Below are 24,432 nucleotides of genomic sequence, written 5' to 3' on the forward strand. Positions count from 1 at the left end.
AAAATTTTCACGCATTCTAATTAGCAAATGTCTTACGCTCCATGGGTACCAATCCACATAAAATAAATCCTTGGATAAGCACGGAATACGTAATAATCCTTTCAAATTTATTCATACAAAAATCATAACTTCATTTAATTATAAATAATAATGTTAATGGAAAGATATATTTTTGTATTATTTTAACATAAATTATAAAAAGATATACATATACATATGTAAGTTAATTGTATAAAGTCATAGTTATATAGTGTATATACATATACAATAAAAGATATACGCATGCCTTTTTTAAACATAACTTCATATTTTATATTTATGAGTAATTTCATGATTCTTTTGTACTCTTTCAGATAATGCAAAATCTTATCATTATTCAATATCGTTACTCGCAGAAAGATAGTAATTAGATAGGTTATCATATATATATATATATATATATATATGTACGTACGTACGTATGTATGTATGCCTTTAAAATATAAGCTAAATATAATGTGATTTAGAGGTCTTGATATATTTACAATCACTGCATAAACAATATATTTGATAAGTCGTAATTGTAAAAAAAGAAAGATTTAGTAATAGTACAGAACTCATTACATGTAATGAGTAATGTTAATGAAGGATTTATTGCTGTCCATGTGGGTATGTTGTTATTTACTTAAAACATATAAAATGTAACATCTGAGCACAATTATAACAGAGCTAAACAAATTGGTCTTAATTGAATGAAATGTTTATATTTGTAATATTATAATAATATATATTTTATTAGGAGCAGGACGACATTCAGAAGCTCTTAAAGAAAAATATCGGAAACTATGCCGTCAAGCATGCAAAGCTGTAAATTATTTTTACTTATATTTTGATATATTTTAATATATTATATGATATGATCCTAGGCAATTTAATAAATAACAATATTTTTAAAGGGCATACAAAATTTAAAGGCTGGTGGTAGTTCATTAGATGCTGTAGTAGAAACTGTAATAGTATTAGAAAACTCTCCCTTAACCAATGCTGGATTTGGGTCGAATCTCACATTGGAAGGAGCAGTAGAATGTGATGCAAGTGTAATGGATGGTACTACATTACAATTTGGAGCAGTTGGTGCGGTTAGTGGAATAAAAAATCCTGTTTCATTGGCAAAACGACTTTGCGAATATCAGTCAATTAAGATTGCATATGGTAGGATTCCACCAAGGTAAATATTAAAAGCTGAGGTCAACTTGCAGAAAAGCAGCCAGATTTTGATGGCACTTGTTCCAATTGCTTCATTTATACATATAAACAATAGCAAAAATAAAAAAACATGAACAGCTTGAATAACTTTCAGAGAAATAAAAAATCTAAAAAGCAGGAAAAATGGAGAAAAGCTTTAGGAACTTAATAGCATTTATAAAAACACTTTAATATTCTTAATACATTAAGCTATATATATATGCGTGTGATTTTTCATTGATATTTTAATTCTAAAGAGGGTTGCGTTTCAAGTTTGGCAATGTTGTTGTATGATGTAAAGCCATGATACCAAGAAATGCATAAAAAGAAAAAGTGTCTGTCTCATTTCCATCTTTAATGTGACCTAAATAAATTTCCCCCTTTTAGTGACAATGCATGATAAAACGTAAATGTCAGTGTCTCCATTTTATATTAAAATTCTTCCTCAACTTGTCTATTTTTTGGATGACTTTTATTCTTTGAAGGCGATGCATGCCCAACTGCTCATTATTTTTATTTTTCCTACTGTTTATATATAAACAAAATGATTAAAATAGATTTCACCAATAAGACTCTTTTTCTATAAATTCAACAATGTCAATATTACAAAAATTTAAAATAAAAAATAAAATGTAAAAAAAATGATGTAATAATAATAATAATAATAATAATTTTTAAAAAATCATTTTATGATATCAGTTTTTTAGTTGGGAATGGCGCACATGTATGGGCACAAGAAATGGGAATACAAACATTACCACCAGAACAGCTAATTTCAAGTATGTAACAATTAATTTAACACCTTTGCTTGTGATTTTTCTATAGCTATGTTTATAAATGTTAGCCATTTATTGTTTTATGTCTGGAGTAAAAATATTGAAATATTATATATAACTTATTATTCAGGATGATAAAAAAGGAACTTTTATTATATGAAAATTTAAATGTTTATGACAAATATTTTTTATATTTATATATATTTCCATTAATTTTAATTAATAAATTAATATTCTGTTATAATTTTTAGCAAAAGCACAGAAGATGTATAAACATTATAAAAGAAAAATAGAAAGTTCTAATATAGATGTTCACAAGGTAAATTACTTTTCAATATCTTTGTACATTATTATATAATTAATTAAATTAATTTAATGGTTTAGTATACTAAACAAAGAATGGATACAGTTGGTGCAATATGCGTTGATAAAGAAGGAAATATTGCTGGAGCTTGTTCTAGTGGTGGTATTATTTTAAAATATCCAGGAAGAGTAGGGCAGGTATAACATTTTCTTTTTTTATTATTAGCATTGGTTGCAGATATTTTATAAGCAGATATAATAATAATACTATTGAACTATGATATTAAGGCAGGAATGTGGGGATGTGGAACATGGGCATATAAAGACAAATATTCTATAGGGACAAGCACATCAGGCTGTGGCGAACATCTCATTCGCACTTTGCTAGCGCGAACAACTGCAGAAGCTATATCACATAATTCTTGTCCTATTATCAACTTATACCATTCTATGAAAGCTGATTTTATTGGTGAAAACTCGTAACTACTTTACCAATATCTTTCAGTGTCAACAAATCTTTTATATTAGAAAGGATAAACTAAAGGTTTATGTTATTATAAATAAAGAAAAATTTCTTTCAGATTCGAAATTTTTATGTGGACTTGAACAGAAACTTGGAGGTGTTATTGCTATTCGATATGCAGCCCAAGAGGGAGTAGGAGATTTCCTTTGGAGTCATTCTACAAATTCAATGATAATAGGTTACATGAATTCAAATGAACAAACACCAATGGTATGATTGGTTATTATTCAAAATAAAAAGAGATGTAAATATTATATTTATAATTTTTCAGAGTCATATGGCTGTTCTTCCATCTCATGAAGTTGGCAAGAAAGCAACCGTCGAAGGAATCTGTTTCAAAATTACATAACATGTTAATGAATTTATGATTCGTGTTAAATTATGTTATTATATAAGAAATAATATACAATAATGTCAATATGTAGGTTTTTTTTATAAAATGTAAATTATTTCTTACTTTCATGTAGTGTGTTCAAAACTGGTTAATAAAGTAGTTTTTCATACATAATATTACATTATTAATATTATATAATATTACATACCTACCTCATACATATTACAAGCAATTTTAGATATACAAAAGAGAGAACTTATCTTATAAAGTATAACGTATATGTTTAATGCTGTAATAAAAAATATAAGTTAAAAGATGATAATTAAAAAAGAAGATAAAGAAAGAAACAATTAACAAAGAGCAATAAAAATAATTGTCATATATCTTTTAGAAATATGATCCAAGATCTAACACAATTTGTTTTAACTTAAAGTTTAAAAATAATTTTATAATGTAATAATTTTTCACTTCATTGGAGAGCATTTTTAGTATTTTCGTTGCGTCTGATAATAACAAAAAATATATTGAATGATTAATATTATAAGCATCATCCGTTCTACATTTATATAGGTTTACGACACATAAAGATCAAAATAGGCGTTATACGTTGTACTTACATAATTCTTCTTTTATATTCTTATATACTTTTCTTTTTATTAACATTAAGATGCGACACTTCATGCATCATTAAATTAGTAAGAAATAAATGGTTAACATTTATGTTTTTTTATTCTTATAATTTATACGTATTTTGAGTTCTACTAATTTATTAATCAAAAGGTACAGCAATTTTTCTAGACATATATATATATACATATATATATATATATAAGATCAGATCACATAAGAGGAATATAAGATCAGTCATTCCTTTTTGAAGAAATCCTGATCTCTTCAAATTAATATATTTTTCGAAAACTCTAACTATCCTGGTTTCTAAAACCATGAATTTCTGTTTCAAATATTATCTACGTATATAACTACATAACAATCACCAAATATACATCTACCTATCTATTATTGATATAATAAACTCAGACATGTTTCAATAAATTGTCTATTTCATACTAATTTCATATTTCATTTTTAAAATGCATTTGCAACTGTTCGTATAGTATCTTGTTTATAAATTATTTTAATATAAGAAAGGTCTCTATTATTATATTTTAGAACGGGTGAATGTTTATAAACTTCCAATATCGTTGAATCTTTTGAGTTTTTCGGGAAATATATCTTTGAATAAAACCGGATCTGCTCGGAATTCAACTGACTGTAACGGCATTGTGCCATAAATTGAAGAAAATCTATTTATACATTGCGTACGTTCTACCATATGTGTTAAATCTGCAGACAACATTTCAGTATTTGTGCATTCCGGGCATCGAAATTTCTTTTTTGGTGTCACCTATGATAATATTAAGTATTTAATATATTATTTGTCTCAAATTAAAAAAATTTTAATACACTTACTTTTATGGGTGCTTTTCTTGTGACATTTGCTACTAAAAAATTCATGGCTATGTCCTCACAATTCATATGTTCATCAACCCATTCTTTTATATCACCGGGCATAGCAGTGGTATACATATAATTCCAATACTGAAATATTATTCAAAATATTAACATGATCTAATATATTGAGTTACAAATAGAATCTAAATTATACTTAATTTTTTTTAGAAACTTATATCCGGAAACATAGGAATGCAGGAAATTTATGTTGGAAATATCTTTTTCAGGAAGGAATAACAAAGTCCAAGAGTTAAGAAATTATATTTCTGGGGTCTGAAATAGAGATATATTGGGCTCTAAGTCTTTCTAATAAAACACGTGTTATATTACTTTATGATGAAATGCAGCTCCAGTTAAAACCATAGAAATACTGTTAGTCCATTCACTTTCGTATTTCCAACAATTTGTTCCATTATCCCACATATGAATTCTAGATGGAAAACCAACTATTCGGTCTGGAAACTCTCTCCATACCTAATAATTACTCATATGTATTATTATTTTTACTTTTTTAATTTTATATAATTTTTTAAAAATTGACTTTTAAATGTGGTAGACATACCTCATAAGCAAATTCTACTTCATCAGCAGTTAACATAATAATATCATCATCTATTGATAGAACTGCTTCAGTTTCAATTTCGTCATAAGGATAAAATCTGTTGGATAGTTTATTTTCCTTTGTTTGTATAACTTTTAATGGTTTATTTAACTTTGGCCATCTAGATGCTGTAATACATAAACAAAATTTTTAGAAACCATTCAACCAAAGAAACACATAACAATATTAATATAAAAAATAAAAATTTACAATGTGGAGGATCTTTCTGTTGGTTATTCCATATAACTAGAACTTTAGACAAGCTTGGTACTTTAACAAGTTTATTAATTAAAAGAAATAACAATTCCAATCTGTCGTACGTCAGAATTACAGCAGTAAATCCTCGAGTTTTTGGCGCAGTAATTGGTAGAAACAGCGGAGACATAATATCCTACATTTATAATAAAATAATAGTTATAATTTGATTTATTAGCCATTTATTAATTATTATAGTTTATACTTTCTGTATGAGATGGTATATTCCAAATTGTATAATCTCTAGCTAAATGTGGAAATACACGATCTGCGAGTATTTCCAATGCAGTTTCTGTTATTTTTTCCACAGACATAAAATATTTTTCATAAAGCCATGCACCTTGTTCTTGAAGTTCTATAATTCGTTGCGGAGATATCTTTTTTAAAACTGATATTATTGATAAGATATCGACTTCACGTACAAATATAGCAGCCCTAAATAAAGAATATATTTCTTGTAACATCTCTTTCAAAGCATCTAATACATAATTAATTACCTCTTACCTGCTCCAATCAATTATCCCATGATAAGGCATTGTAAGAGAATCAGCTATAATTACAGGTATAGAACCTGCCGCCATACATTCTAAAAGTGTGCTCTGGCCAAGTCTTGCACCTCGAATTACTAGACAAAATGTTGCTGTCTAACAGTAATAGATATAGTAAACAAATATTGTTTTAATTATAGCAGTTATTACAATCTTACATACTTGAAGCACATTAGGATACTTATAAACGTCTTCTCCTGCACACCGAATTGCACTGTTCATAGAACTATAATGCAAACATGTACCTAATATTAAGATATCCTTTGGCGACAGAGATTTAACTTCCAATAAATCTTGTTCAAATGCAGAATTAATGTTCATTTGAGATGAAATAACTAACCATGGTCTAGAATATATGTACATATTTATTGTTTCAAATAAATAAAAGAGAATTTTTTAAAATATTTTATTACCTTATATTATTAAAATTTGGTTTAAGATTATCCACAAGAGAGCTGTATACTGGTAAACTGATATCAAAATCAGATCTATACGTTAATGATGACATTCCTGCACCTGCAATCATTGCTTTTCCAATAGGTACATCGATGACCGTATTGTAATCAGGTACACTTCCAGGTACCATATTAAATATTAAATGATTTTCTCCATTATTCCAGCTGAAATATAAACAATGAATTACAGATATCATACATTGTTTATTCGAATGTATATAAAATAAAATGAATCTTACAATGGCAATGCTTTCAAGGCTTGCGAAACTTCTTGTAATTTTAATCTATTTTGATTTAATGTATCAATTGAAGGAATGAAAATACATGCTTCATATGGATTTGGTGTGTAAAATTTACTTGAAATAATAGTATTTAAAATTTGATAAAATTCTTTTGTTATTTGATTTGTTATAGGCCTTCCCAAGGAATCTACATACATTTTTGGGGGATAGACATATACTAAAAGTTTATTTCCTTGACTACCACAGCGATAAACATTAAAACAACTAAAGTATGTGCAAGAAATATTTGTAGTATCTGCTACTGGAAGATCTTCATCAATTACTTGAATCGGCAATGACTGCAAGTCGTTAAGAATAATAGCATTATATACAGAGCGTTTTTGTGTACTCCCAAATTTAAAGATATGATATGCAGTAATTAAAATTATAAACAATGTAAATATTAATAAACATATAACAAAAACATTGTGATAGTGATAAGAAATTCTATTCACTTTATGTGACATTCTTGTTGATAATACCATATTGTTTGGTATTACCACTATAAACTCACTAATTTAAGATAGTTTAAGGTTATTTATCATATAAGGCGTCATTTTTTTGTCATTATCCTAACATTTATAAATTCAAATATTGATACATTAAACAATTAACTATTTAACCCACTAATTTTATCAGCTCAATCAGCTTTCTATCAATATAATAGCATTTCTATTATCTCTTCTTAAATAGATAATTTTATATTTACACAGACACGGGTGCATACATGCCAATATAAATTGTTTTTGAGGTTATATTTTCGAATACTTGTTTACATTTGGTGCATAATTATTTTTAAAAAATTAATATCATAGACTCTATACTAATCTGTGAATAATATACTCCAATAATTTTATTTCTATTAAACCGGAGTTCAGTTAAAATGAATCCTTTAACGTGAGTATTTTTATAATATATTTGAATATAAATGTACTTATTTAATTTAAAAGAAGGCAAAGCTTTGCTTGTACATATTTTTAGAAACGTAAAAAATATAAAAAAGCTTGGAGAACAAGAATTAGTAAGTAATAGGAGTACATCCTGGCATGATCAATATGAAGATAGTGCTTGGATCTTTATCGGTGGATTACCATATGATTTAACAGAAGGTGATGTTATAACTGTATTTTCTCAGTAAGTTTTAAACATTCAAGGTAATTTATAAATTTCTGTTTAATAAATGTTAACTGTAATTATTGTTATTATAGATATGGAGAAGTAGTAAATATAAATTTAATTCGGGATAAAAATACAGGAAAACAAAAAGGATATGGTTTTTTATGCTATGAAAATCAAAAAAGTACAGTATTAGCTGTTGATAATTTAAATGGCATTAAGGTAGAAACATTTCTGAAATAAATTATTCTGTATTAAGTTCTTCAATAACATTATAACAATAAAACAAAAATTATATTGATTAACAGTAATAACATTTGTACATTTCAGATCTTAGGCAGAACAATAAGAGTTGATCATGTAGCAAATTATAAAGCACCGAAAGATTCAAAAAATGTTGATGAAGAGACTAGACGGTTAAGAAAAGAAGGTTGTGCTCCGAAAAATATATAGTAAAAATTGTGATAATTAGTATATCATTATTAGATTGCTGTTATTTATGCATTGATACTAAATGCAAGTATGCAGAAATGAACAAGACAATGAGTATAAATGTACAAATATATGAAATATAAAAAGTAAAATATATATTACAAGATATTTAGAAGAGAAAACATACTTTTATTGAAGTTTAAATGCTATATCAGTCAGTGTCAATATAAAAATATAAATTTGCATAAACATCTGCGATCTAGTCATTACTTTTAGCACAAATGAAATCCGTATAAAATATTAAAATACAATTGTATGTATTAAACCTTTGTAAAAGTATTCAAATATTATTTTTAAAACAAATTGTAGTTAAAACAGTAATTTAGTTGCATTTAAATGTGGAATTAATGAACAACGCCAATTTCGTTAATATTTTGTATTTTTATGAATTCTATAATCTTCTCACACACACACAGACACACAGACACACGCACACACACACACACACACACTTCAATTGTTAATAATTTAAATATAAAAATAAATATATTCAAAATTGTAAGTAAAATTGTTAATTTTATTTTTATAATATAGTCATCTCAAAATATCTAAATTAGTTCCGAAGTAGTACATATACACTATAGAAACATCAAACAATAATTGACTTAGACAAATGAGAATCTATAGACTATAAAATCATTTAATATGATCCTTTGCATTTTAGTTCTATAGATCAAGTAATAATAACATAATATCAAATTGCATTCTTCCACTAAAAAATTATTTTGTAATATTATATAATTTGCGCAATTTTCCATGTACAATGTATTATAAAATCGAAGTAAAGATTTTAATTTGTTGAAAATCGTATGAATTTGCATTACTCGTTGATTATGAATTAGAAAAAATATAGTTGCTCATAATAGTAATACGATGAGGAAAGTCGAGAATCCGATTATTATGGTACTGATAGATAAGTTGTGATTATTATATTTTACTTATCAATAATTACAAATAAAAAATTTAAATAATCTTCGTCTAAATAAGCAACTTTTTATGCAATCATGTTTTTTGAGTAGAATGATATCAGGATGAACCAAATTCACTCATCCACTTTTCATATTTTTCTAGATCTTCTTGAGAAACACTCTTATTACACCTTTCAACAGCTTCATCAAAATCTGCAGCAGATACAGGTAAATCTAGTTCTTCTTTTGGTAATTGTCTAATTTGATCAGGTTTCAAGCCTGCAATTTTTTTCCGCATCGACATCATGGACGCATCTCTGTACATAAATATGCTCAAAATGTACGTGTATATTACACATATAAAATTTCATATATATATTAAATATTTTTGTTTACCTGCAAACGTTTGTAATATCTGCTCCAGAGTAACCTTCTAATTTTTTTGCAATATCTGCTAAATCTACAGATAAATCTACTTTTACTTCTCGTAGGTTAATTTTTAACAGTGCTTCTCTACCTTCACCTGTGTATTCCAATATTTTGTTAGAAAATTAATGTATACATCACATAAATATTTGAAATTCCTATGAAATTCTAATTAACTTACGATTTGGCAACGGAATATAAATGCGCTTTTCCAATCGTCTTCGAAGAGCTTCATCAATATCCCATGGAAAATTTGTTGCTGCTAATACCATTACAACTTTACTTGGATCTTCACTAGAAAATACATTTTATTTTATAAACAATTCATATAAGTAAAAAATTATATATAGAATTATTCTACCTATTGGAACTTATACCATCCATTTGTACCAGAAGTTCAGATTTTACTCGTCGTGAAGCTTCATGTTCAGACTCAGATCCTCTTCTAGAGCATAGAGAGTCAATTTCGTCAATGAAGATTGTGCTAGGTGCATAAAATCTGGCCTGCATAAAAGTAGATATAATGATTAAAAAGTAGTTAAAAATAATTTTTGCTTAAATACATTCACTGTTTTACCAAGCAATAGATCATTTCACTGTTGATAATAATTACCATTTCAAAAAGTAGACGAACAAGTTTTTCAGATTCTCCCCTATACTTTGAAGTTAGAGTGGAAGATGATACATTAAAAAATGTTGTTCCACATTCAGTGGCTACTGCTTTTGCTAACATTGTTTTTCCAGTTCCTGGTGGACCAACCATAAGTACTCCTTTCCAAGGGCGACGAATTCCCTGAAAATATAAACCATATTTTATTATGAGAAATATCGAATATACATGATTGGTACATATACCTTAAAGAAATCTGGCATCCACATTGGAAGAACAACAGCTTCTTCTAACAATCGTTTTGCTTCATGCAAGTCAGCTATATCGTCCCAATGAATATTTGGATTTTTTTGAACAATATCTCTTTCTGTAACATTTATATGAGTATATACTAATTTTACATTAAGACCGTTATTATACTATTACATATATTACCTAATAAATCAACCAAATCTCTATCATTTCCAGATGGTTCAAATTTGCGTTCCTCTACTTCTACATCTACTTTTTCAGTTTCCAATTTTTCCTGAAAATATTATTTATGCTTTATAATACTATCATGTTGTATATGTGGAGATAATTGACTACAAAAATATAAAAATGTAACTTACTTTGTTTATGTCATCCTTTCTTGATGTTTTTCTCTCATCTTTCTTAGCAATTTTGGCATCTGGTCTTTTCCCAGTAGTTACAGATCTTCGTACATTTGTCCGATTTTGTTGTTGCTTTGGTTGATTTTTCAGTGGTCTAATATTTCTATGTGAACATAATTTAATAGTATCAATATAATGTAATTTTCTTTGGTTGAAACTTGTTTTTTTTACAATAAATATATCTAAATATAAAATTACTTTTGCTCAGCAGGTGTCAAAGGTGGCCATACATCTGGATCTCTTGCTGGTGTTTGATTCCATGAACTATCTGAATTATTATAGGTCCATAAAGTTGGATCTCTTGTTGGCTCCTCAAATGATAAACATGAAGTACCTAAATGTTTGTTTTATACTTTTATTATGCTATTGTACACATACTTATTACAAGTTTTTTATAAATAATCATACCCAGTAATCTTTCTCCATGTGTATCGACTTTAAAAAGTTGTAAGGTATTTGAAGTTGCTTTCACTTTTTCAAATTCTTGAACAATTTGATGTTGCACAAGTTGCCATTTAGCTTTCCGTGTGACATCTGCAATGCTTGCAAGTAACCGATGAATCTGTTGAACAACACCTTGGTAATAAACTCCAGATGTATCATAGTTTCCAGTCAAAGCCATTTCACGAGCCAGTTTGGTATTTTCACAAATTTCATTGATTGAAACTGCCATGATTTTTTTAAAATGCATATATACATATATGAACCTGTACGTACACAAATATTTATAATAAAAATGATAAAATCTCAAACAAGAAATGATATATCTAGGTTTAGTTTAGTTCAATATTCTTAAGATCAATTCAAGATAAATTATATGAAAACATTACATTAACACTAATATTAATATACAAAAATAATTGTCTACTTTATTATATCATTGTATCAAAACATTTAATGTAAATAAATGTTAGCAATTAGTATGTTTCAATGAAGTTAAGTATATTATAAATTTCATACAATAAATACATTAATTTTTTAATTACTAAACAGAAACAAAATCAATACTACAATATTTGTTATTCCTCTAGATAATTATAATATTACATCTAAATATGTATGTATGTATGTCAAATTACTTTTATATGAAACGATCTTTTAAAATATTAATAACTATTATCGTAAATATCGAACCTATCTCAGAATGAATACTATGAACTCAGATCCGAAAAATAATGTAACTCGTGATTAGCATGCTGTAAATTAGTAAAAATAATTGAATTATCGTACAATTATTAAAAAATCCTACTGGTTACAAACAACACAGTTATTTGCCATATAATTTGCTCGAACTTGTTAACACGGTCGCCATATTATCATTTAGAAATCGCGGTATTTTTAAAATTCTTGTCTTTCCCTCAAAACTTTATTAATAATTAACGTATCTCCTCAGCATTTCATTATTCTAGTTTCTCTACTTAAATTTTGAAGTATAAATGCATTTTAATTGAAACGTTATTCTAATACACAATGTAATATGAAAATCGATACTATAATAACGCAGAAACTCTAAACCAAGAGGGAAATAACAGATTTTTTAAATGTTGAGTATATAAACGCAAGGAACAATAATTAAAAATGAAAGAACGTCGTATGTAAGCTGTGTAGTTTATCATGCGCGGTTATACGGAACTGTATATCTTTTATAATATCGTAGACAAATAAGAACGATATACATACGTATATCAATATTGTTATACATTTTATAATAAAGTGTTCGTAATAATCATATTACGTATTATTTTGTATCAACAAAAAGACAAATTTTGAATTACTAACGAAGTAGAAAGTATAAAGACTTTTCAAATGCAGGACATTTCTGATGATTGTACAGGTTAGTATTATGTAAAATTATCTAAATAGTATTCATTCCATTTCTGTATTTTATACAGTTACTTTAATAAGTATTTCTCATGTGTTAGATATGAGATTATTACCAATGAATGAAGTGCTCAAACCACTAGCTTGGTTAAAAGGAACATGGAGAACTAAAAGTCCTGGAGCTGGTAAATATCCAACAATTCAACCGTTCAGATATTGCGAAGAGATGTCTTTCTCTTCTATCGGTCAACCAATGTTAAATTATTCTGCGCTAAGTTGGAAGCCTGATGAAAAAACTCCAATGCATTATGAAGTTGGATTTTTGAAAATAATACCTGATAAAAATAAAGTTTATATGCTGCTGTCTCATAACTTTGGTGTAACAACAATAGAAGAAGGAGTTGTTGAAGATAAAATCATTAAATTGAAAACTACTCATATAGGAAGACCAACAGAAGGAACAAGAAGACCTATAGTACTGGAGGTATAATTATTTACTTAAAAATTAATTTATTAAAAGGATAACATGTAATTAATCATTATTTTAAACAGCTTCGAAGACAATTTGCTCTTGTCGGAGACTGTCTAGAACATACATTATATATGGCTACAGAAAACACAAAATTGCAAGAACATTTACGTGCAGTTTATATTAAAAAGTGTGAAGCTGACCCATGAAACTATCCAATATAATTATATTAAACTGTACAATATGATATATATGTATATTGTCATTGTTAATAAAATCTTTAAATTCTTTTAACAGATATTCCTATTTTATACAATTAGGAAACTTCAGTATAGCATATAATAGTCCTGTGTACACATTCACAGTCTGTGTCACGCAATAGATGTTATGTGATATAAAATTGAGGCTCAATAATATAGTAATTGTAGTGGTATTATAATTATAGAAGCATTTTATGAAAAATATGTGCGTCGATTTTATTGGTATTATATTAAATAAAAATATTTTTAATTTAAACAATAAAGTTTTCAAAGAGTAAAAAGCTGTAGTAAAATGATGCGTAACATTTAAAATAGATATGTATATACATATATGGATGACCTTAACAAAAGTGTATAAAACTTTTTATTCATTTGTAAATATTATTTTAAACAAAGAAATATTTTAATTTTGTATAATTACTACATTAAAATATAATGTTGTATAGACATATATATTTTATCATTGCGTGTATTAGAGCGGTAGTAGGGACAACACCTGCGTGTTTATCTGCTGTAGCATCCCCTATCCTACCATTGCACGACGTCAAATACGACAGTTGTTCGTAGTGCCGAACCAAAGAAGGATCGTTACAATTATTCTTGTTATGATTGTTCGAAATAAAATGAGTTTATATTACATAGTAATATGTAACATATTCTTTCAAGTATTATTTAACGAATTTAGTGACTATTCGTCTTAGTTGTTCAATCAATAAATAGTTTTACGAAGTAGCAAGATAAATATCCACTATTTACAAATGTAATGTCTATTTATTAGATATTATATGGTTATAGAGCGTTTATCACTTTTGCAAAGTATTATATTCTTTGTAAACGATGTTTACAAAAATATTAGTTTTATTAACATTTTTCGTAGCATGCGCCAAGTATCGAACGTCGATACAATCGATAACTTTGAACTTTCAATTAGTTTCAAGTTAAATTGTACATTGTTATCAATCATGACATCGTTTTACGACAATTATGATTATTATAAAAAAATGCTGGAACTACAGGAAAAATTACGAAAAAGGTAATTAAAATATACATTCTTTTTGAAACAATGGTCTGTAGTAAAATTATTAAGTATGAGCATATTATTTTTAAATCTATAGACAAGTCATTGTATATGTTTGTAAACAACTGTTACAGTGAAGAGGAGAGAATAAGATTAGAAGAGAGATTTAAGATACTCGTACAAGAATCTCGTAACAGGTGAGTGTTTAAAAGAATGTTATTTATTTAAAAGTACTATTCCTCAATTTCTTATTTCTACATACATATATTTTATACAGATTTTCCTAAATTCTTAAAGTAGTAAATTGATTTATTATGTTTACTATATATGCTATTGAAAAGTTATTAAGAATATGTTTAGACATACACATACATTGGCAAGTGGCTGTTGTTATTGATTTTATTTCCGTTTTACGTAATAATAACACGATAGAATTTCGGAGATTATGTATTGATTTAGAGGCGACCTAGTTTTGAGAAATGTCACAATCAATACTAACTTTGTCTTTCAATTGATTTGGAATATAAATTCCCTTATTCTTTGTGTTTACGTTTTTTACTTTAACACTTATTCCTTAACTTAACCTATGTATGTAAACATTGATCGGATATAGTAGTACAGGATTTGTAAGATTTGCATAGACATTCCCTTAATTTGGCACTGGAGCCTTCATATTTTGATATACATACTTGTACACAATTATACATATATAGATATACTATGTATACATACATACATACTAATGTGCGTATCTATAGGAAAGACATGATCTTTTGCCAATGTCACGCAATGTCCTTCGATTATGCGGACACATTCGACAAACTATGCTACATAAGATATAATTAACAAAAATGAAAGATCTTTTTGCTTACCATTATTCATTTTTTATTCTGTAATATTCTTTAAAATGGATTTCTTTTTTTTTTTTTTAAGAAATGGAAATTTTATTTTGGAAAAATTATGAAATCGTTGATATTTCAGGCATGATGCGTGTATAAATCGATTGCGTTTAAGATACATAGAGTTTTTAGAAGAACAACGTACAAGAGATGAAAGAAATCATAAACTTCTTGAAGCATTGGATAGAGTAGATAATAGCCTTGCATTGATGACTGCAAAAACAGATAGACTTAATGTTCTTAGAGTGAGTTTCTTTGTCTTTTACAATCTGAGATTAAAAAATTCATCATTCTACATATATATGTTATAGTTATACCCGGGACATTAAATAATTTCTCGTAATTTACATGTGTTTCGTTTTCATAGATTATTATGTATTGGTTAAATAAAAGATTTTTATGCAAGTTAATTCATACGGACTAAGATCATACATTTTGTTTTTCATTGAAAGCACTTGTAACAATTGTACAATGCACATCAACTTACATCAATGCACAGCATGTGACTGTATAAATATGAAATACTTTGAAATACGATGTGTGCGATTCGAAATACATACTGCAATGTAGAATATCTCGTTATTTTTCAGAAACAATATGAAGCTTATCTTCGTCGTATTTATACAGTCCCTAGCCCGTCGACGAATATTATTGATGACGGCAATATAACGAATCAAGGTGAAGATATGTATTTAAGGAGAGATGTCACCGTGGAACAAATCTCCCCCGAAGTAGAAAATACTTTATCGCCTCGGTTGCTGCGGTTGAACGGTCAAAAGAACCGATCGATTTCTCCAACTGCATCGAAATTAGCTAAATCAGCCCAAAATATGTGTTACGACTATTATCAACGAAATAATGCGCAACCAATAACTTTAAATCAGCAGATAAACAACAAGAATATTTTACGATCGTATTCATCGATTCCACAAGATAATGAATCGATACAACAACCAACAACGCACAACATATCGCCACAAAATTTTCAACAAAAGCGATCGTATGTCCAAATTGATCCAAACTTACACATTCCATATGTGTCACCAGGTCGATCGTGTTCGTTGAATCAACAAACTACTTCGCATTTTAACTGCAGCAAACCCTTGTTGGAACGAATGGAAATACCTCAAACTATGTCGCAGTTTATGGTTCCAGAACGTACCGATTGTAGCATGTCGCAGTATAAGTTGTTGGATGTGTCTCCAAATCGATTTGCTCCGATGACTCTACATTATATTCATTCGTCATCAGTTGCGCAACCTTTCCAACGAAAAAGTAATAAAGCGTTGTTACATGATACGGAAACACAGACAAGAAGCGTCGATATATCCCCGAGTGAAATATCTTCGGTTTATAGGACTATGCCAGTGTCTGAGGAACGAAACCTGTGCGGTATGTCTTCGCTAAACAAATCTCCAATTTTATCAAAACAAACTTCTCCGCGTTACTTTGATTACTCTTGGAGGAAACCTGATCATTTCAAATCAAGGCACAAATCTGTTAGCGGTACTTCCGTGCGCCCGCTAACTACTTCCGACGTCGACAATATGATAAGACGATACAAATATTTTACCCCAGAAACTTCCACTAATGCGAGGCTGTCGATGGATGCCAGACAATCCGCGGAAGAAGACGAAAGTAGAACAGCAACGATCGTAGAGAACGAGTTGGATAGGTACATCGATAAAATTCGGAAACTTCATCGGGACCTTGATGCGCAAAGTTTAGAGGAAATCGATCAGGAGCAGAGTATGGGCGGTAATATGCTTAACGTTTCTTTGTCCGATGATAATTTGTCGGAGATTCTTCCTGGCGAAGATCAATTTAAAGAAAATCTTCCTAAAAAAATTGAGAAGGTTTTAGCATTGGCGGATGATCTTGCGTCTAGATCGGTGGATTTGAACGTTGCCAACGAGCCTGGAAAAGAACGCATGGATAGAAATAGAAATGTCGATCTAGTTCAAACCACGAAGAGCGGCGCACCGACTTCAGAAAGGAACTACGTTGCATTTTCGGATACACGCAACGGCTGTAAAACATCGGTTACGCTTGCAAAAGACGAAATTAGCAGGGATATTATATTACAGGAGACAAAATTAGATCCACATCGATATATTGAAAATTCTAGGAAAGAGAATCTCACCAATCTAAGTAACACACTGGAACATTATGAACGACAATTACCAAAAGTGGAAATAAATGACCACGTTGATTTCGCCGTTTCATCAAGTGATAAGATTACGAAACAAGACACTAAGGGCATTATGTCCGAAAATATAGAAGGAGAAGAGAATAGCGAAGAGGACATAAATATTTATATGGCAGCTGAATCAAATCTTAATGAGTATTCGTTTGGTACTTTAGAAGAATTAGAACCATTGGATATGGATGTTTTACAGAAACGAATAAGAGAAGTAGATTTAACTAACGAAGCTAAAAATCAATTTGGTAAAACAAAAGTTGTTATCGATAGTCTAAATCAAGATGACGTAGAACAAATTGAATCTTCAAATGAAATAGAAACTATGGAAAGTAAAGAGGATAAGAAAGGTTCTAGCGAAGATTCGCATAGAAAAGATGTAGATTTGAATACTACGGAGGATGAACTAAAACAAAAAGGTACCGAATGTCTTGTATCAAAAGAAGAGCTTACGAGTAAACACGAAATAGAAGTAAGTGAGGCTTCTGCTTCACAAGACCAGAAAGAAGAATACAAAGATAATGGTTATACGAACAATGAGGCTGTTATTCAAAATATAAAATCAGCACGAGATCAGACTGATGAACAGAATGAACCTAACTGTGAGCAAAAACAGGCACCTAATGAAATTAATCCTACATCTGTTACAGCTCAAGATAATGAACAAGACGTAATGGTACAAGATTATAGCTATACTAATCAAAATTACTACGAAGATTCTAATCAAGTACAGAATTACACGCAAAATTATGAAGCAGGATATACTGGTTTGAACGAGGAATATAATTATGATCAAAATGCGTCGTATGAAAATAATCAAAGTGAAAATTACGATCAAAATATGTCGTATAACGCTGACCAAAAGCAAAATTACAATCCAAATGTTTCGTACGAAACTAATCAAGATGAAAATTACAATCCAAATGCATTATATGACACCAATGAAGAACAAAATTACGACCTAAACTCATCATATAAAACCGGTCAAGATCAGAATTACGAACAAAACGTGTATGAGGATAATCAAAATCAAAATCAAGAATATCAAGAATATGTTAATCAGGAATATATACAAGGTTCGAACGAGCAATACGGAGAATATGCAGGCGAACAATACGGTTCTGAAAATCAGTATGAACACGATACCAACGTGCAGTACCAAGAAGACGTGAATCAACAATATGCGTACGATTATGATCAACAGTACGAAACCAAGCAACAGAGTGACACCAATATAAATCAATCCTTTGCATGTCCTGATTACGACTCTAATCAGGCGCAACTTATACAGGAAGAAGATAAGCAAAATCAAGAACGTAAAGACTTACAAGAAGAGCCAAAATATGAAGAAGCAGAGGGAAAAGTTGATACAGCCCACGGCAAAAATGAAATATTATCTTCTGAGAATGGGACGAAGAAAAAGAAAGATGTAATCAAATCTTTATTGGATTCTGATACAGACAGCACTATCGAAAGGAACGTTTCAAATACGGAAAGTGATTTTGATTTTAATTGAAACGCCACAAATTGAGAGGAAATCTGTATAAAATGTATTTGACATTCCAAGCAAGATATTTCCTTCTTATTTCTTAACGCACATCTATGTGATATACGCTTAGATTATTATTCGACAATGTAAGTTTAGTGTAATGTAACAAAATCACGTAGGGATCTCTTAACCAAAAAAAGAAAAAAAGAAGAATATTCCTGTTTGTTTTTTTGTCGTTATTTCTGTTCGATATACATTATGCATTATCTTTATAACAGCCAAAGAACATGTATTTTTAGAATTTTTATCTCAAAACTATTAGCCGTAGTTTTAAAGTTTTAACATGAATAATATATATAAGTTTCGATATATATATATATATATATATATAGGTATCTACAAAATAATTAATCTTTCAAATTATAGTATTCACCATTTGATAGAAATAGAGTTTAGAAATGTCAATGTTCCTTTATAATTACTAGAATTTGCGAATTTTTATGCATTCATAGGAAATTTGTAAGTGCAAACTTGCACAAAACGCACATATGATAAAATACATATAGTATCCAAGGTATAGTGCTTTCTATAATACTTGGTAGGTAAAACGATTTTCCACCGAGGAATTTTAATTCTATTCTCAAAAATATGAATTTGCATAAGAATCCACAATCTAACAACTAGATATTTTTCCCAAACTTTATGCAATGTAATCTTTTAATATATTTAAAGAATGCACCAGTGATAGTGCGCCGCGAAATATGGATTTTCGCAGATCGACAGTCGCGAGTCTGCGCCAGTCGTGTGACGCTGTCGCGCCACTCGACCAATCGTGCCCATTGCCGTATGTTTTCTTTCTCTCTACTACTTCTAAGGTTACAGGTGAAAAATTTTATATTTTTCGAATATTGGGCTGTTTGTCACATTGACACTAAATTGATACGTTTAATATTCCACAATCAACGATTTGATAGTTATTAAAACGATATATTTACTTTGAAATCAATCAATAGTAAAATAAGATATTTTTTTATTCATCAATGGGTTTGAATGTTTTAAAACAGTAGTCAATTTATTAAGTGTATTTTATCGTAAAAATTACTTGCTATTTCTGCGTATTTTGTAGCCTATATGTGTTAATAAACAAGTAAAGGTTACATTTACAAATGAGGTTATTTTATTATGGTCAATGGAAATGTGAGATTGTAGATACAATTTTTGAAACAGATTAATATACGCTTTAATGAAGATGAAGTGTAACTGCATTTACTATCACGAAGCAGATTTTATTATGTTTACTATTATATTTATCGTTTATATAAATTCTGATAATACGCTTGTCGAGTTCACAGGGAGGTCCTCGAAACGGTAGATACGATCCTACGCGACACATCGTGGCTGAAACGTGCAGTGACAGTCGGTAGCTAACAGCACGTTCCAGCGTGCCGGAAGTTTTACCTGTGGTGTTTTTCTTTTTATCAAAAAGTGTATTCGAGAACTATCATTCGACAAAGCTTTTTCTTTTGCATCTTTGATAAATCCTGTAACAAAGCAATACATGTATGTGAACCTTTTTCTCATATATATCATTAAACTATGTTCATGTCCTTGTTATGGCTATATTTTGGAAGCTACTCTAAAAGGCAAATTGAATGTTTCCATGAACACATACATTCGTTCAAACGTCAGATGTTCCGAAAATTGTGCTTTGTGGTTGGTTTGATCAGCGTGTAACGCGTACATGTAATTCTTTATTGTAATTTGTTCAAGTGAAGTGTTTTTCTCAATTCAAGGAGAGAAAAAAACGCATGCTGACGTTTCACCCGTAAGCTCTAAGAATAGCGAAAGTGTAAGAGAGTCAACGCTTTGATAACAGATTGAATAATGACGAACCGATTCATTGTTACTTTGTCTTATGTGATACGATACAAATGGGGTATCCTACTTAAATTTTCCCACGCAGTTATTTACCAAATTATTCATTATTCGGAAAAATGTTTAAAATAAAACTTGTAGAAACGTAAAGAGGATGTTTTATAGAGATATTTACAAGTTTTGGTTAGTTAGGTGATGTCTAGACGTTTCTTTTATATGACGCTACACATACATATGTGTATATGTTTTTGTCCAGTTAATTATAAGTGTATAAGGGACTCTGAGATAAATTCATTGACCTCTGATGTGCTGGCCTTCCAATATACTTAAAGGTTATTTGTTATCAATTAATATTTTTGTCATTTACACTATTTTACTTTGCTACACTATTTACCATTAATACTGTCAATTTTATTAATAATATATTCACTATTGATACTTTTAATTCGTCGCTTCGATCGTTAATATGATGTTAATTTTCTTATTTTATAAGTGAAAAAATTTTCTGAAAGACATCTAATTCGCTATCAGACGAATATGGTTCCAACGTAATGATGTTCCTGTCCATAAAAGCCGTCGAAAAACATTAAATGATGTGTTTTTTTTTTTTTTTTTAATTGGATGCCATCAATTTCGAGTTCGGCACTTATAAATTATTTTTATTTATATGTATATTTATATAATATTTACATATATTATATAGTATATATTTATAAGATATCTGATGTATGTATATTTACAAGATATTACGATCTTTGATAATTGTCTGCGATGTCTGCCAGCAAATTACATACTAGAGTAACTTTAGGAGGTATAAGTATCATTTCATTACTGTATGTTGTGCTGCCTCCTTGCAAATGCATTAAATAAACAAAATTTTCTGGATTTTCTACGAAGGAGGAGAAGTTTAAGGCGATATTGCTCTATGACTAGAATTAGATGATAATTATGTATGAGGAAGCTGGAGATGTTTTGTATGGAGCTGGGATCGGCGATTGGTATCGTAAGTAATGTTTTCGCAAGCTTAGTACTTTTCCAGTGTAAAATTTACACGCGTTTTTCTAGAAACGTAATTCTTTCACCTAGTGTAGATAAAATTTCAGAAATTATATGGTTGATTGCTCTGAAATTTTTATAGTTTATTCCATATATTACATGCAAATTTATATTTTTACGTTAAGTTTATCAAAAATTTTTTGTTTGAATTCATGAAAATTGTTAAATTTTGCATCGTTCATAGAGGAATATCTTCTTAAACGATGATAGATGACGTCCAATAATCTTGAAAAGTCAATATACATATACCATAATCATAGGTAACGATACCAAATAGACCGATAGGTCGATGAATTTATTTCGAAAAGTGTTACTCACCTGTAATAACTAAACGACGATCTTTTTCGTTTATAGTGTATTGCTTTCTACATTTTGTCTTTCCCTGTTTCGTTATCTTAATTTTTTTAAATTCTGCTTATGTTTATTACGTAAACCGATCTGTGGTGTAAAAAATGAGCAGCAAGATAAACAACTATGAAGATTTATAAATGTGATTTAGATTTGCGTTCGTCATAGCGATATTTAACGGAACTTTTAACAAGCTTGATTTATCACTTGGACGGTCGATTACTTTGACCAGGTATGTGCCGGATGAAAAATCAATTTCACGTAGAAAAAAACATCGTTAATTATGACCTTGTCTATTTATTTCACGTGAATTTTCGTTAATTAACGTTATGATATAAACAACGAGGAACTAAGATATAAACGCCATAAATTAATAATAATGATTTTAATGATTTTACGCGAATAAATAGTATGAAGTACGTTTTTTATGAATACCGTTAAATATAGTATTATATACCGTTCAACAAAATATAGTATAATAGTATAACATTACCACTGAAAACTATCCGAACAAATACACTAAATTTTGTATCGTTTAAAGGACTATCAACAACGTATGCTTTGTATAACACAGTATAGTGACCTGATCTCGGAGGGTATCGAAACTCTTGACTATCTCACGTAGCCAGATAATTTTCACGGGTACCCTAACCGTTAGCCTTAATAATATTTACTAAAGCATTTACATGCCATTCGGGACAATTAATCGGGACAAGGTGTATCAAATTTTATATCGTTCACGCGACTACAAAAATTTGATATTATGAGAATGAAATGTCCAGTTTCGATCGAAAAACGTTTCATAACGAAAATAAGTATATATGCCAATAGATGTCAGTAACATATAGTTTCTTATGACACTATCGAGTTCGTACCTTATCTGCAGCAATTTGTTGCGGTATCGCATATTCACCTACATAAATTGATGTTGCACTGTGCGCAGAGAAAAATCAAAACGTACATGTTTATAGAAGCATGGAAGATCTGGTAGGTGTGAATGGCGTGGAGGACGTGAATGGTGGCACCAATAGGATTTATTACGAATTAGACGGCGAAGGTGATGCCGACAGTTCGACAACGCCACGCAATGTCGACCACCATCGTGATCGTAAGTTTGATTGTAATATTTTATCACGTCATTGAACTGCTGTATGCGTGAATTCTTTTAGAGAAGAAACATATACCAAACGAATATTAATTAATACGTGCGATGACCTGGTACTTTTGCACACCACTGTACCATAAGCTATACATATTCCACTTTGTTGATCAGAAGATTTGAAGTACCTACGCTATTATTATTCGTACTTTGTTTACAGTAAAACATTTTAGTTATACCAAGAGCGTTATTTTTTTAACGCGTTTGCCGTATGGTCACCATCAAGGCGTAAAGTACACTTTATTAAATATGATGCTGTAATTTTAACTCATCCAAGATATAGATAAACATTTTCGACAATAATGTTGTCGCTTACGCTAGCGCTGTAAGGTTAAGTACATAGGTGTGAAAATTGTTATCTTTCCAACGTTTAGGTTTTTAAGGATCGATAAACCGTTGTGTGACGCTAACAACCGGTTTTGTTTTAACTGGCTTTGATAGCGTGCAAAGCGTCTCCGTAATAAATGTTCTCGCAGCTTAATAATAGCTTGAATTGACAAATTATCCTATTATCGTTCCTTGTCGTACTTACTTACTTTTCAGCCGCGTCGTTCGCATCGATCATTCGCATCCTGCATGCATCACGAACAACGTGCGTCGTTAACTTACTCTCTTCGTGAAATATTTTCGAACATTGTCTCGCCTGACCATCTTTGGACCCTTTTGGAAACGAAAAATTCTTGCTGGACATTTAAGAGCATCTTCGAAGAAACAACAAATGTTATTAGCGTTATTAGCGCAGTAGAAACAAGGTCAGATGGGATACGCGTTTATATGAACTCTTCTTCGTTGCTTTACTGTTCCCTGTCCACTCCTCCAGT

At 29.4% G+C, this 24,432-nt stretch overlaps 6 protein-coding genes across 22 annotated transcripts in view; 4 read left to right on the plus strand and 2 right to left on the minus strand.

Annotated features, from left to right (window-relative positions):
• The first annotated feature begins 61 nt into the window (after positions 1-61).
• Positions 62-3,246, plus strand: LOC122577028 (threonine aspartase 1-like). Of its 2 annotated transcripts, none has more exons than XM_043748078.1 (10): positions 62-218; positions 354-648; positions 779-846; positions 936-1,207; positions 1,924-2,003; positions 2,252-2,319; positions 2,385-2,501; positions 2,592-2,772; positions 2,885-3,036; positions 3,098-3,246. In XM_043748078.1, the coding sequence occupies exons 2-10, from the start codon at positions 609-611 to the stop codon at positions 3,173-3,175; spliced, it is 1,056 nt and encodes a 351-aa protein (XP_043604013.1). In that variant the 5' UTR covers positions 62-218; positions 354-608; the 3' UTR covers positions 3,176-3,246. The 2 variants fall into 2 exon arrangements, 1 of the variants encoding a protein (XP_043604013.1); XR_006320011.1 differs by having other exon boundaries at positions 63-218; positions 2,592-2,782.
• A 212-nt stretch (positions 3,247-3,458) lies between these two features.
• On the minus strand, positions 3,459-7,297 carry LOC122577021 (exostosin-2). Of its 3 annotated transcripts, XM_043748055.1 has the most exons (10): positions 6,771-7,297; positions 6,490-6,696; positions 6,239-6,422; positions 6,033-6,172; positions 5,738-5,963; positions 5,484-5,664; positions 5,235-5,401; positions 5,003-5,146; positions 4,631-4,759; positions 3,470-4,565 (listed from the first exon to the last, which is right to left on the minus strand). In XM_043748055.1, exons 1-10 carry the CDS (start codon positions 7,295-7,297, stop codon positions 4,344-4,346), a joined length of 2,127 nt encoding a protein of 708 aa, XP_043603990.1. In that variant the 3' UTR covers positions 3,470-4,343. The 3 variants fall into 3 exon arrangements, with proteins under 3 accessions (XP_043603991.1, XP_043603990.1, XP_043603992.1); XM_043748056.1 differs by lacking the exon at positions 5,003-5,146 and having other exon boundaries at positions 3,459-4,565; XM_043748057.1 differs by lacking the exons at positions 3,470-4,565; positions 4,631-4,759 and adding an exon at positions 4,784-4,945.
• A 271-nt stretch (positions 7,298-7,568) lies between these two features.
• On the plus strand, positions 7,569-8,849 carry LOC122577035 (RNA-binding motif protein, X-linked 2-like). Its single transcript, XM_043748087.1, has 4 exons — positions 7,569-7,709; positions 7,794-7,946; positions 8,021-8,150; positions 8,259-8,849. The coding sequence occupies exons 1-4, from the start codon at positions 7,696-7,698 to the stop codon at positions 8,379-8,381; spliced, it is 420 nt and encodes a 139-aa protein (XP_043604022.1). The 5' UTR covers positions 7,569-7,695; the 3' UTR covers positions 8,382-8,849.
• Positions 8,850-8,916: 67 nt separating this feature from the next.
• On the minus strand, positions 8,917-24,423 carry LOC122577023 (katanin p60 ATPase-containing subunit A-like 1). Of its 8 annotated transcripts, none has more exons than XM_043748058.1 (11): positions 24,148-24,197; positions 11,426-11,724; positions 11,216-11,351; positions 10,976-11,120; positions 10,800-10,890; positions 10,610-10,731; positions 10,368-10,547; positions 10,116-10,258; positions 9,936-10,048; positions 9,725-9,851; positions 8,917-9,645 (listed from the first exon to the last, which is right to left on the minus strand). In XM_043748058.1, exons 1-11 carry the CDS (start codon positions 24,180-24,182, stop codon positions 9,447-9,449), a joined length of 1,590 nt encoding a protein of 529 aa, XP_043603993.1. In that variant the 5' UTR covers positions 24,183-24,197; the 3' UTR covers positions 8,917-9,446. The 8 variants fall into 8 exon arrangements, 7 of the variants coding, with proteins under 7 accessions (XP_043603993.1, XP_043603994.1, XP_043604000.1 ...); XM_043748059.1 differs by lacking the exon at positions 24,148-24,197 and adding an exon at positions 23,328-23,372; XM_043748065.1 differs by lacking the exon at positions 24,148-24,197 and adding an exon at positions 16,511-16,534 and having other exon boundaries at positions 11,426-11,579.
• LOC122577033 (peroxynitrite isomerase THAP4-like) lies at positions 12,558-13,607 on the plus strand. Its single transcript, XM_043748084.1, has 3 exons — positions 12,558-12,851; positions 12,940-13,322; positions 13,391-13,607. The coding sequence occupies exons 1-3, from the start codon at positions 12,824-12,826 to the stop codon at positions 13,514-13,516; spliced, it is 537 nt and encodes a 178-aa protein (XP_043604019.1). The 5' UTR covers positions 12,558-12,823; the 3' UTR covers positions 13,517-13,607.
• The window catches only part of LOC122577020 (AMP deaminase 2), a 40,174-nt gene continuing 29,498 nt past the window's right edge, over positions 13,757-24,432 (plus strand). Inside the window, exons 1-7 of one of the 7 annotated variants that reach the window (XR_006320005.1) lie at positions 13,757-14,600; positions 14,720-14,782; positions 15,567-15,729; positions 16,075-20,055; positions 20,526-20,733; positions 22,565-22,684; positions 23,424-23,434. Coding sequence is in view for 2 of the 7 variants with exons in the window: in XM_043748045.1 (XP_043603980.1) it covers positions 20,982-20,998; positions 22,604-22,684; positions 23,424-23,560 (235 nt within the window). In the remaining 5 variants the exon portion in view is untranslated. Of the gene's footprint in view, positions 14,601-14,719; positions 14,783-15,566; positions 15,730-16,074; positions 20,056-20,525; positions 20,734-20,966; positions 20,999-21,945; positions 22,052-22,458; positions 22,685-23,423; positions 23,561-24,432 lie in introns of those variants that run through there. The other 6 variants (XR_006320004.1, XR_006320006.1, XR_006320007.1 and 3 more) reach the window with 6 other exon arrangements.

This window comes from Bombus pyrosoma, linkage group LG17, assembly GCF_014825855.1.
Source record: "Bombus pyrosoma isolate SC7728 linkage group LG17, ASM1482585v1, whole genome shotgun sequence".
Lineage (NCBI taxonomy): Eukaryota > Metazoa > Arthropoda > Insecta > Hymenoptera > Apidae > Bombus > Bombus pyrosoma.

Bases quoted from the DNA above. Each gene is read 5' to 3' on its own strand.
- LOC122577028 (XM_043748078.1), top strand. From the start codon at position 609: ATGAGTAATGTTAATGAAGGATTTATTGCTGTCCATGTGG. The intron at 649-778 runs GTATGTTGTTAT...ATATTTTATTAG, and splicing joins ATTTATTGCTGTCCATGTGG to GAGCAGGACGACATTCAGAA. The intron at 2,004-2,251 runs GTATGTAACAAT...TATAATTTTTAG, and splicing joins ACCAGAACAGCTAATTTCAA to CAAAAGCACAGAAGATGTAT.
- LOC122577021 (XM_043748055.1), bottom strand. From the start codon at position 7,297: ATGGTATTATCAACAAGAATGTCACATAAAGTGAATAGAATTTCTTAT. The intron at 6,173-6,238 runs GTATGTAAGATT...TATTACTGTTAG, and splicing joins AGTATCCTAATGTGCTTCAA to ACAGCAACATTTTGTCTAGT. The intron at 5,665-5,737 runs GAAAGTATAAAC...TTATAAATGTAG, and splicing joins GGAATATACCATCTCATACA to GATATTATGTCTCCGCTGTT.
- LOC122577035 (XM_043748087.1), top strand. The intron at 7,947-8,020 runs GTAAGTTTTAAA...TTGTTATTATAG, and splicing joins GTTATAACTGTATTTTCTCA to ATATGGAGAAGTAGTAAATA. The intron at 8,151-8,258 runs GTAGAAACATTT...TGTACATTTCAG, and splicing joins ATAATTTAAATGGCATTAAG to ATCTTAGGCAGAACAATAAG.
- LOC122577033 (XM_043748084.1), top strand. From the start codon at position 12,824: ATGCAGGACATTTCTGATGATTGTACAG. The intron at 12,852-12,939 runs GTTAGTATTATG...CTCATGTGTTAG, and splicing joins CATTTCTGATGATTGTACAG to ATATGAGATTATTACCAATG. The intron at 13,323-13,390 runs GTATAATTATTT...TATTTTAAACAG, and splicing joins GAAGACCTATAGTACTGGAG to CTTCGAAGACAATTTGCTCT.
- LOC122577023 (XM_043748058.1), bottom strand. From the start codon at position 24,182: ATGCGAATGATCGATGCGAACGACGCGGCTGAAAA. The intron at 11,352-11,425 runs GTATGATTATTT...ACAAACATTTAG, and splicing joins ACATGGAGAAAGATTACTGG to GTACTTCATGTTTATCATTT. The intron at 10,548-10,609 runs GTATATGTACCA...TTATATTTTCAG, and splicing joins GGATGCCAGATTTCTTTAAG to GGAATTCGTCGCCCTTGGAA.